Source organism: Acipenser ruthenus, chromosome 20, assembly GCF_902713425.1.
Source record: "Acipenser ruthenus chromosome 20, fAciRut3.2 maternal haplotype, whole genome shotgun sequence".
NCBI classification, from domain to species: domain Eukaryota; kingdom Metazoa; phylum Chordata; class Actinopteri; order Acipenseriformes; family Acipenseridae; genus Acipenser; species Acipenser ruthenus.
In genome coordinates this window covers 13,935,698-13,948,758 of record NC_081208.1, presented here as the reverse complement: position 1 = coordinate 13,948,758, position 13,061 = coordinate 13,935,698, and the positions used below count along the sequence as shown (strand labels likewise).

The window sequence follows — 13,061 nt, the reverse complement described above, 5'->3', positions numbered from 1 at the left end:
GTCTGGGTTTGATGCTGGCTTAGCGCGACAGCTCCTGGATATTTAGCTGTCTAGAATAACAAATAACAACAGTTAAACAGACAGACAAGAAAACACTAAACACTCACAGTACTTTTTCACTCGTACGTCCTATACAGGTCTTTCCATAACCATAACAAAGGAAAAGATTGCTTCGCCACATTCCCCTGATATACCCTCAGTCACGCCCCCTTCAGTAGCGAGTGCAATCACGTATCATCCAATCCATGACTGACACAATCGCCTACCGCATTAAGGCAATGACTTCTGGTATTGTGACTCCGCCCCCTTTTCTGGATAGCTGATTTCCGACTGACCCTGGAATGAACAGTCAAACCATCCAGTCCGGAGCACACTGTTCCTGTTACGCAGCGCCCTCACAGGTAGGGAGGGAGATTGTTGACTAGGATTAATTTGCTCTGTCACAGCCACTTGTTTCAAAGCTGATTCACACAGAGGGGGAACCCTTCTACGTCATCCAATGTATTTATGATGACGTGTGATGACGCTCCGGATTATTGCATGATTTTTGCTGTTTTTGTATCAAAATCGTTTTGGGCCAGGATAAATACATATGGGTGGCATAGAGGGGTTCCCCTGTGTGAGAATCAACTTTGAAAGAAGTGTCCCAGAAGGATTTAACCCCTGAAATACCCCAGTTACTAATTCAATTTGCATTATTGGATAACATATCAACTTGCTATCTGTGCCATGTTTGCACGCTGTTTTCATATCAAAATACGTTCTGGGTGGGGATAAATACATGTGTGTGATGTAGAGGGGTTCACCCTCTGTGAGAATCAACTTTGAAATAAGTGGCCCAAAGCGATTTTACCCTTGAAATACCCCAGTTACTTATTCAATTTAAGTTGCATTTGCAGGATGTGCATAAGAAGCTGGAATGTGAATAAGAAGCTGGAATGCGAATAAGAAGCTGGAATGAGAATAAGAAGCTGGAATGTGAATAAGAAGCTGGAATGCGAATAAGAAGCTGGAATGTGAATAAGAAGCTGGAATGCGACTAAGAAGCTGACTTCAGCATCATACTTTGGACCCTGTTGTCTACTTTGTATGTGTCACAAAAAGAACAGATTTGCTGAACTGGTTAATTAACTTTAGTAAAAGAAACTGATAGATTTAGAGTTTGTTTTATTGTATTATCCCAATATATATAAATATATATATATATATATACACACACACTAGACAATTGTAGACTGTGAACTGAAGGTGGCATTGTCATATGGTTTACATTATTATGAATGTGCTTGAGATTTTTAAAACAATTATACGAAGTAGACAACAACGTCAGCAATTGAATGGTCTCGTTACAAACTAAATTACATTTGTAAAGTACACACTACCAATTTCCTCCCAATCTATTTAAAATGAATATATAAAACAGCTGCGTGCACGCAATAATAAAATAAAATATAACAAATAAAACAGAGGATTCCTTGCTGCAGGAGCGGGACAACTATCAAATAAACCACACAACGTTAACAGTAAACTAACAGACTCACTGACCGGGGAACCCCAACACGCTACACCTCGTGTTGGAAATGATACCCTCACGGTCAAACACAGCCTTCCTGGTGTGCGATACGAAGTTATAAAGTCCCTCCACGTTCCAGCTCCAGCCTGCAGCAAGGAATCTCCTTTACAAGTCAGGGTCTCTCTCTCACAATATTCTTCCGCATTTATAAAAGCAGTAGATGATTGGCAGGGCGGGGAGATCAAGCAGCAATCTACAGGCAAGCACAGCCGTGGAACGGGAGACGTGGTTGCTAAGCAACAGTGGGGCGTGCATTGGGCAGACAGTCCTTCAGCCAATCTTAGTTTCGCTCGTATAGTTCCATAGAGGAAAGAGAGAAAGTAGTTTAGGGCGAGTCCAGTGAAGCAAATACATCAAACCACACTCATGATGAAAATTAATAATAAAGTGCTGTACAACAAAACATACATTTCTATAAATAAATCAACACACACAAGACACATTTATCAAATAATAATATGAGAAACACAATCCACACGTAAATTATAATAAAATAATAATAATAATAATAATAATAATAATAATAATAATAATAATAATAATAATAATAATAAGACCCTACTATATAATGAGCTGTGGGGTATAGGAAAAAGGGATAGAAATGGGAGTATGTGGCAAAGTGGTTTGCAGTGCACAGGTGTAGAGGTGATGCAGTGCTCAGGAATAACAGACACAAGACAGTTCACGGTGAAAAACAGCTCTTTTATTAATTGGTCTGGCAACTAGCGACTCTTCAATAATAACTGGCTCTACACACCAATGTGTATCGCTCAGTTAATGCGTATTAACTCAGTGCATGATTAGGATTCTGATGTTGGTGAATTTTGCAGGTAAAAAAAACACTAACTGTTTTTCGTTCCTACAGTATATTCATCAATGCCGTGCGCAGAAAGCTATTTTTGTGTTGTCTGCAAATTTAACAAGTTTGCTTAATATACTAGAATCTAAGTCATTAATGTAGATTAGGAATAGCAGAGGACCTAATACTGATCCCTGTGGTACTCAACTGGTTACCTCGCTCCATTTTGAGGTTTCTCCTCTAATCAGTACATTCTGTTTTCTACATGTTAACCACCCCCTAATTCATGTGCATGCATTTCCTTGAATCCCTACTGCTTTCAGTTTGAGAATTAATTGATTATGTGGGACTGTGACAGAGATTGAATGATTCTCCCTCCCGACCTGTGAGGGCACTGTGTAAAAGAACAGAGTACCCTGGACTAAATGGCATGACAATTTATTCCCAGGGTTAGGTTGAAATCGGCCATCTAGAAAAGGGGCGGAGCTACGGTACCCGAACTCAATGACCTGGATGGGAAACAGCGTGGCATCCGTGGATTGGAGAAGCGGATGCGCTCGTTAACCAAGGGGTCATGAGGGAAGGTATAAATAGGGGTTGTAGTGAAAGTGATCTGTTCCTTTGTAAATGGTTAGAACAACCTAGAAGGAGACCCTGTGATACGAGAAACGTGAGTGTTGTGTTTGTTTTGTTTGACTAGTAAAAACTGTTTGTTATTTAGACTACTAACACGATCCAGAGCTGTACACGAGACTGTCGAAACGTGTCGTTGTCTATATATAAACACACACAAATATCTTTTTTTTCTTTATGAATATCTTACAAATAGGTGTAATTGAATCTACTAATTTAATTACTTAATTAAGAGAGATGATGTATATAAATAGGGGTTGTTCTTAAATAGCAAACACTATCCACCTGACAAAGACACGAGAGTGTCGAAACACGTAGTCTTGTACAGCTATCTGTTTATATGCTGCTTTTGTTTTTAACAATAAAATGCAATAAGTTTTAATAAGTAATTTGTAGTGGTCATGTTCTTATAAATATAAGTTACATGATGAGTGTGCAACCAAGACGTCTCTAAAAAGAGTCTACCATCAATACCGGGTTCAAGCACTGTACAAGCAGCAAGATCACAATGTTATATCAATGGGACCCCTTGTGATGTTTGTTTATCCAGACGGTACTGTGTCCTGTTAGAATCGCAGGATAAGAGATTTTGGATCCCCTATTGAAAGTGAATGGCAGAGAGATTCCACTTGCACAACCTTTTAAACCCCTATCTGAGTCCTCTGTAGCTCACTCCTCATACAGCACAATAGCTACAGAGATGGGCAGCAGTAACACTGCATCACACAGACTGAAGTGTGAATCCCCACTTCCTCTAGCCCCTGCCCAGCCCTGCAGAGTCTGTACTGTTAATATAAGAGTCACAATTTCCTCTCTAGCTCACTTCTCTACAGCACTAGCAATGGAGATGGACGGCATTTATACTGGACTGCAGAATCCCTCGGAGGATGTCTACTCCACAGTAAACACACCCCAGGGGAAGAGAGCAGGAGCAGAACAGGATTGTAAGTACCAAGGGGTCACATTTAAACATGTCCCACTTCACTTTACTACTGCTAAAAGTTTAGCTATTCACTGAAAGTTTGTACAAGTATTAGAAGCTAATTAAAAACATATTGCTTCACATGTGCTTTTGTTCCATTCCTTTTTTCAAGTTTATATCATATACATTTTTGTAATGTTGTATTATCTAAAACATGGCAAACCAGGGTAAACTATGGTAAATGCATAGTAAACCCATATGGAAAGAACACATATTTTCAATATATAATACATGCAATGTAATTGTTTCATATGTTACATATATGCATCACATATCCATATAATGATGTACATGTATTCTTAATATGTTTTTAAATAAAAGCAAAATAGGAACATGCATGAAAAAAATAATGCAATAATACTAATCATGCAACATGATTAGTATGCCACATAAAGCTAAATGAATGTATTTATAGATAGACAGATAAGTAGATAAGGAAGTTTACAAACGAGAGGAGGCCATTCGGCCCATCTTACTCATTTGGTTGTTATTATTATTATTATTATTATTATTATTATTATTATTATTATTATTAATATTATTATTATTATTTATTTCTTAGCAGACACCCTTATCCAGGGTGACTTACAATTGTTTCAAGATATCACATGATTTTTACATACAATTACATTATTTTTTACACATTATTTTTTACATACAATTACCCATTTATACAATTAGGTTTTTACTGCAGCAATCTAGGTAAAGTACCTTGCTCAAGGGTACAGCAGCAGTGTCCCCCACCTGGGACTGAACCCACGACCCCCTGGTCAAGAGTCCAGAGCCCTAAACACTACTGCCCCATACCTGTTAGTAGCTTATTGATCCCAGAATCTCATCAAGCAGCTTCTTGAAGGATCCCAGGGTGTCAGCTTCAACAACATTACTGGGGAGTTGGTTCCAGACCCCCACAATTCTCTGTGTAAAAAAGTGCCTCTTATTTTATGTTCTGAATGCCCCTTTATCTAATCTCCATTTGTGAATCCTGTCAATACGTTTTAGGATTTTGAAAGCTTCAATCAGATCACCGCGTAGTCTTTCTTCTTCAATACTGAACAGATTCAATTCTTTTAGCCTGTCAGCATATGACATGCCTTTTTAATCCGGAATAATTCTGGTTGCTCATCTTTGCACTCTTTCTAGAGCAGCAATATCCTTTTTGTAGTGAGGTGACCAGAACTGAACACAATATTCTAGGTGAAGTCATACTAATGCATTGTAAAGTTTTAACATTACTTCCCTTGATTTAAATTCAGCACTTTTCACAATATATCCGAGCATCTTGTTGGCCTTTTTTATAGCTTCCCCACATTGTCTAGATGAACACATTTCTTAGTCAACATAAACCCCTAGGTCTTTTTCATAGTTCCCTTCTTCAATTTCAGTATCTCCCATATGGTATTTATAATGCACATTTTAAAAGACATTTGTTTATTGTAAAATCCTAAAGTAGCCACACATTGTTTACAAGGTACTTGTTTAAGAGCCAATCATTCTATCCACATGTAGGTCATGAGATTTCGAAGGGTTAAACAAGGTTCACATTAATGAGGTCATGTATTAAAGTGTAACAACGCTGCTACCCAGCAAATAGAGGTAATATGCATTTTAAGTACATAGTAAAACTGTCATAATACAAAAAAATAAATATCGTGGTCTATAAACACACACAGACACAATGTCAGTGCAGGGGAGGGAACACAGAGATAGAGACAGAAGAACCAGCATCACAGTATAGCCTATTCTGTTTCACTTCCTAAATTCCTGTCGGCTACCGCCAAGCTAAAAACACTCCAGTCGCTCCCGTTCATTATTTATCACCAGCATATCAGCCCAGTACTGTCGGGATGCTCCATTTACTGGTCCATTTCACTCTCTCTTACTCGCCGTTCCAAACTCCAAACGCTGCATTCCCACTCCTGCACAGACAAACACAAACCCCAGGATGGCCATCCAGGCTGTAAAAACATGTGCTATTTATATTCAGGTGCATAAATTGATCAATAATTCAATTAGTCAATGCCCAATAAGGCAGATAAAGGGAAATGGGTGGAGAAGCCAACATAACGTGATACAAATCAATGATAAAGTGTCAGACAACATAAAGCGTGCACTAATCAAATCAATAAAATCTAAAAAATACTAACAGACAAGTGTAAAATAAATGTGAACAGGCATTCTTGACCCTGTTACTGAGGGTTTTCCATTAAACAGCTCTCTTCAAACAAAGAAAGTAGGTGAATTGAAACTCATTATACAGGCTCCCCTTACAGGGATGCTTCAAAAGCTACAGAATCACAGAGGGGTGCAGCTTATAAAATTGAATCCCAGGCACTGGAAAAAAAATAAAAATAAATTTTCTTGTAAAAACGAAGTGCTAAATTTGCAATTTATCTTATTTTTTGTAGCTTCCTCTTTACAGAAGTAACCTCTAAAAATGTTGTTAAGTTTACATGAAGACTATATAGCCACTGTGCATTGAAATGAAACCAAGAGGAACACAGACAGAAACCACCGAATAACCACATACAACACGCACGCACAACACATGCACACACATCATATGCACACACACACACACACACACACACACACACACATCATAAGCACACACACGCACACACACACACACACACACAGTCCAGTAACCACGCCCCCTGCTGCTTGCTGCAGCTCTGTCTCTGCTCAGCTGTGTCCTGCTGCCACTCTGTTACAATATTCTATGTCAGCAATAAGACCCTCCACAACGGGCATTACCAGGGATTATGGACTGTTTGGGTAAAGGGGCAGTGACAAAGTTGTTACAACACAACTAATTATTAATTTTATTTATTTTAAAGGCTTTTAAAGCACTGTTAAAAAGAGCCTACTATCTGATGCTCCACTGGTAAAATAGTCAGATTAAAGTTGAAGTAATAACTAATGAAAGTTTCTTTAGAATACTGTGTACTGTATCCTGAGCTGTGTTCTCTCTCCTCAGACCCCACCCTGCCTGTGAGTGCTGCTGGCAAAGCCTCTTCATACAGACAGCCTGCACTGGTCCTCCTCATCCTGTGCTGTCTCTTACTGGCTGCAATCATCTCCCTCGCTGTCTATCGTGAGTATTCACACACTGCTGTTTGTTAGCAGGGTTTCAAATTGCTTTGAAACTTGTATTCAGATAAATTGACTTGTGAAAAGAGCATTCAGATACCAGTTTCCCATGCCCAGTATGTGAAGCATGGACAGCGAATATCACTGCATTTCAGAGTCAGATTTACTGAACTGATTAATCAGCTTTAAACATGTACAGAACAAACTGGTTGAGTGCATTCGACTGAACAAAACTATAATTCACGCTTATCTGTTTGCTTTTCTCAGATTTCAGAACTAAAGAAGACCCTGAGAAATGCAACAGCCTCTCCACAAATGATTCATCATTACTGAATCAGCTGCAGCACAATAACAGGCTCAGTGAAACTCATTCTGAGCTGCAGAGTAAGTATAGCAAGCTCTCTGGATCTCATTCTAATCTGCAGAGTAACTATAGCAGGCTCAATGAAACTCATTCTGAGCTGCAGAGTAACTGCAGCAGGCTCTTACAAAATCAGAGCCATCTACTAGATGAGAAAAACACACTCCAAAAAGAAAATTCAGAATTGAAAAAGAACAATACTGAGCTTTCTGTGAAATCATCAATCTTGGATAAATACTGTCCTCTCAAAGAAGGCTCTTCAAAGGGTGAGTTGTGAATTCTATAGATTCCCATCATTATTATCATTAACAGACTGGACTAGTAGGGAAGGGAGAGAGAGAGAGGCAGCATTCACCTATCTACTGCATATCTCTCTCTCGATCCAGACGGGTCAGGTTTGACTGGTTTGAAGAGCACAGCATCGACTGGGGCTGGGGTACTCAATGGGGTATCAGTCTTGGTTATCAGTCCAGTCACCTCTGCCCCACCCCTAGTTCTGCATTCATGGAACATGAAGAATATTGATGGAAGCAAGCAAGGGCTCTGAGTGATGAGGTTAAACATGGGGACAAATAAAGCAACCCTCCCCATTTACTGATCTGTCCCAGTACTAGTTGGAGGGGAGGGGTGATGCAGTATCCTTCTGATAAAATCATGCTAATGCTAATGCTGAGAATCTAGCCCTGTTTTGTAGGTTCAGCCCCCTTCTTCAGATCTCCAGGCATTTCTGTTTAACATGCACTGCTTCTTTCTCTCATTGTGCAGAGCAGGGTTGTTCTTCAGAGAAGTGGATGCAGTCCAATGGAAAGTGCTACTACTTCTCAACTGATAAAATGGACTGGCACTCCAGCCGTGATAACTGCACATCAATGGGGGGGCACCTGGTGATTATAGAGAGCGAGGCAGAACAGGTACACTTTGACCATCATCTTTACAGAGCTCTGTTTATAAAGCTCATGAAACACCAGGCAGCTTTCAGGAAACTGCTTTTCTGGCAGCTGTTGAAGCCACTATTATTATTATTATTATTATTATTATTATTATTATTTTTATTATTTATTTCTTAGCAGACACCCTTATCCAGGGTGACTTACAATTGTTACAAGATATCACATTATCTTTACATACAATTACCCATTTATACAGTTGGGTTTTTACTGGAGCAATCTAGGTAAAGTACCTTGCTCAAGGGTACAGCAGCAGTGTCCCTCACCTGGGATTGAACCCACGACCCTCTGGTCAAGAGTCAAGAGCCCTAACCACTACTCTACACTGCTGCCCTACTACTCCACACTAGTTGACTGTGACATTTTCAAACAATTTCAAACCAAGCTGCTCAAATCAAATTACTTGAAAATGTCTCCACTCCTCCAAGTAGTTTCTGGAAAAGTGGCTGGAAGTTGACTTGTGTTTCCTGGGCTTAAGTCTTCTACCCCCTGGGCTTCTAGGGTTCTGCTGGCCATTCAGCCTCCATAGCCTCTAGACTAGAGATTCTCAAACTGCACAGCAGTATAGTAAATACTGAATGGATTGTAACAAGGCAGCGCATAGTGGCACAACTTGAAAATAGAATTCATTTTTGTTTCCTTATTCCCAGAAAGATAATAATAGAAATAGTAGAGGTTCCTGCACACAAGTACTTTTTAATTGGCAGTACAGCAATCTCCAGCATCGCTTACAAATACATCAAGACAAGTCAGATAATGTTTGTCCAATGGCTGTTTATTAATACAATGATTTGTGATTTACACATGAGGTAGTTCAGGGGGAAATCTGGGACTAATAATACAACGAATCCTAGTGAGCCGCTGCAGCACCACTAACTCCCACTTACTTGTAAGTCGGGGCCCCTTAAGAGCACTATGCTTTTACCTGGTCTATACTGAATTAACCAATTTTACCAGACTATGGCTACAAAGACAGGCCAGCAACCTGACCCCCCCCCCCCCCCCCCCCCCCCAGTTAGTGTCAGCACCAGCACGACCCCAAGGTATCTAACTTACAAAGCTATGGCTAATTAATAAAACTCCAAAAATACATTAACACGATTTACAGTCCAACTATAAATACATTAAAACTATTAAAATAGCCAAACATGATGATTAAAAAAATAATTAAAACCTATATCATTAACCTGTACAAACTCCTCATTATTAACCTGATCCACCCCCTGAAGCAGCACTGTCGGCAGAAATAATCTCAGTTTGCCCTCTACAATCTATCCGGACACAGCACCTCAGCCTTTCATCTCCACAACCCCAGACAGCTCAAGTGTTCTGCTCACTTCAGGGGATCACAGAGGCTTGATCTTGAAATACACAGGGAGAGACGAAGCGCAGGTCACAGCAGCCTGTTCTCTAACCCTATTCTGCAGTTTTTAAATCTCCCGGAGATCATTTCAGTTTCGAGGGGGCATTTTGATTGGGAGTTTCCTGATTGCTCTCACTTGGCAATCCTCTCCCAATCGGACTGTTTGTCACTAATGTCTTAGGCATTCATATTCACTCCACACGTGTACAATAAAGAAACAAAACGGTGCTCAATTATAAAATATTACAAATCAAACAAAGTGAAACACAAGCATCTAATAAAATAGAAGTAAACCGTGATATGTGGCTTAATCAAAAAAACAAACTATTTAGTGAAAAAACAAATAGAAAACAAAATAACCCTGTTACATGATATTGTTCTGTATCTCAGTGTCACAAGGCCTGTCTGTCACCTCAACAGTGAATGTGAATTTTCTGGGAAGACTCTAGGTCACCTCTGTGGACCTCCCAGGGTCCCTGTACCCCAGTTTGAGAAGCACTGGCGCCCTGCCCCTTCAATCCCGGGGTGTGCATTTAGAGTCTGTGATTGTCACTGGTCTATCAGCAAACATTTCAACTGAATCAGATCACACCTGACCTGCAGGAAACCATTTGACAGCAATTTACTGCAGAACATGTTGATGTGTATAAAAGAAATCCCTGTTCATACAGTTGTTTGTGTTTTGAGTGTAATAAATAACCCTGGGGTGTTGCCCCTCCAGTACACAATAGTGCCCTCCCACCCAAACCCTGCCCTCCTTCAATCCTGCAGAGAACACTGAGTTCACACACTGACATCATGAACACAAGACAATGTGAGCTTTATGAAACCCCCACTGCTACAGACAGGCTCTCGTATAATCAGCTGAAAGCTACTCACCCCCTTGCTGTCATTTAAAGGAAGGTTTGCTCTTTCTTCAAAGGGTGAGTGCTCTTATATTTCCACTAGGGGGCAGCTGACTGGTGGATCTCCACTACAACTGATAGGAGTATTTTCTGTTTAGAGATTCTTATTGAATGAAGCTAAAGCCCATGCAGGGAATCGCTACTGGATTGGCCTGACTGATGCTGTTACTGAAGTAGCCTGGCTCTGGGTGGACGGCACTCCTCTCAATGACAAGGCAAAGTAAGAGCTTCAATCTCATTCTGAAATCACTGCTGAGGATTAAAAGGATACAGCAGCAAACAACCTAGTCATTTTCTACTGACATTGTGTGATACTGACTGGCATTGCTCCTCATCTCTTTCAGGTACTGGTACGGTAAGGAGCCTGATGACGATAAGAAATGTGGGGACTCGTCCGGGCAGGATTGTGCAGACCTTCTGTACATGTCAGATACCCTCAAATCCTGGTCTGATCAATCGTGCACACAGCAACCCAATAGAAGGATTTGTGAAACCATGGCAGTGATAATCCATATATAAAACGAAAGTGGGTCTGTTTCACTTTGTCTCTCTATTTAGATAGCAAACAGGCTAAAAATCTGAATCCCACAAAGTACATTTCAGTTTATAAACTATGGTATCCAAATATTTGTATGAAATATATAAAAAATACACATACAAATATTAAACCATAGCTTTTAGAAAGAGTTTGTTGATTCAAATGCCATTTTGATATATAATCTCCTCTGAGTTTGCAATCATTTATAAAAACAGATATAGAGAACAGAATTTTGGGAATGTACAATAATTTTTAATGAAATACAATAATTTTGAGGCTCCAATATGATATTTTCATTTTTTAGGTTTGGCAACACTGCTAGGGAGCACTTCGCGTGGGGTGGGGGGGATGGGAATGCAGAGTTCGGGTCAGTGTTGCAGGATCTGAAAAATGAAAATATCATATTGGAGCCTCAAAATTATATTATTTCGTGAAAAATTATCGTACATGCCCAAAATTTAAGAACACGCAAATGTAAACGTTTTTTTTTTTTTCCTTAATAGGATCATTTTGCTGTAAATAGCTGTTAACCTTTAGATTATGTATGAAAAATGAATATGTGCAAAATGAAGCATGTATTACACATATTTGTATAATGCCAAATGTAGTTAGCTAGAATTATTGTGGAGTAGTCTAAATGAAGTATTTTAAGATCTATATGATATAAATATAGGCTATACATAATAGGAAAGTAAATTATACTAAATGGGCTTCAACATGTTTGCAGCAATAGTATACAATTAGGAAACCATACAAGAAAGATTTGAGCCACTTTCATGCTCCCAGGCAGAGTATCTCTCTGTAAACTCTTTATTTCTGTTGCATTCACCAGTCAGTCTGGGTGTCTACATAATAATATTACTATCGCCTAAATCAAATAAAACAATGTAATGCAAAGGATGCATCTCCCACTCCTTACGATAGCACTGTGGTCTGCGGACGGTGTTTTGCCTTCGTGGTCGACTCATACGGACAACATGCCCCACATGTCGACCTGTTCCTATCCAAATTTAAATAACTTTAGCATAACAGAGGCAGAAGTGTTAAAGGGACTAGGAGCTCTTAAAATAAACAAATCCCCTGGGCCGGATGAGATCCTCCCAATAGTACTCAAAGAAATGAAATAAGTTATTTACAAACCGTTAACCAACATCATGCAACAGTCTCTTGACACAGGGGTTGTGCCAACAGACTGGAAAATTGCAAACGTAATACCGATCCACAAAAAGGGAGCCAAAACCCAACCAGGTAACTACAGACCAATAAGCCTGACTTCTATTATATGTAAACTTATGGAAAGTATAATAAGATCCAAAATGGAAAATTACCTATATGGTAACAGTATCCTAGGAGACAGTCAGCATGGTTTTAGGAAAGGGAGATCGTGTCTAACTAACCTGCTTGATTTTTTTGAGGATACAACATTGACAATGGATAACTGCAAAGCATACGACATGGTTTATTTAGATTTCCAGAAAGCTTTTGACAAAGTCCTGCATAAAAGATTAATCCTCAAACTGAACACAGTAGGGATTCGAGGAAATGCATGCACATGGATTAGGGAGTGGTTAACAGAAAGTACTGATTAGAGGAGAAACCTCAAAATGGAGCGAGGTAACCAGTGGTGTACCACAGAGATCAGTATTAGGTCCTCTGCTTTTCCTAATCTACATTAATGATTTAGATTCTGGTATAGTAAGCAAACTTGTTAAATTTGCAGACGACACAAAAATAGGAGGAGTGGCAAACACTGTTGCAGCAGCAAAGGTCATTCAAAATGTGCATTATAAATAGGGCTCTGATTTTCGGTTTTAACCGATAAAACCCAATAACACACCCCCGATACAAAAAAAAATGAAGGTCAGAT

The 13,061-nt window shown here is 39.4% G+C and overlaps 1 protein-coding gene across 1 annotated transcript; it reads left to right on the top strand.

Moving 5' to 3' along the window:
* Window positions 1–3,846: 3,846 nt before the first annotated feature.
* LOC117425238 (hepatic lectin-like) lies at window positions 3,847–11,218 on the top strand. The gene is made up of 7 exons (XM_058994079.1): window positions 3,847–3,949; window positions 6,968–7,084; window positions 7,348–7,464; window positions 8,207–8,352; window positions 10,755–10,876; window positions 11,001–11,081; window positions 11,215–11,218. The coding sequence occupies exons 1-7, from the start codon at window positions 3,847–3,849 to the stop codon at window positions 11,216–11,218; spliced, it is 690 nt and encodes a 229-aa protein (XP_058850062.1).
* The last annotated feature ends 1,843 nt before the right edge of the window (window positions 11,219–13,061 follow it).

Coding starts and splice junctions, on each gene's coding strand:
- LOC117425238 (XM_058994079.1), top strand. CDS start 3,847: ATGGAGATGGACGGCATTTATACTGGACTGCAGAATCCCTCGGAGGAT. Junction 3,950..6,967: donor AGCAGGAGCAGAACAGGATT/GTAAGTACCAAG, acceptor CTCTCTCCTCAG/ACCCCACCCTGCCTGTGAGT. Junction 7,465..8,206: donor AACTCATTCTGAGCTGCAGA/GTAAGTATAGCA, acceptor CTCATTGTGCAG/AGCAGGGTTGTTCTTCAGAG.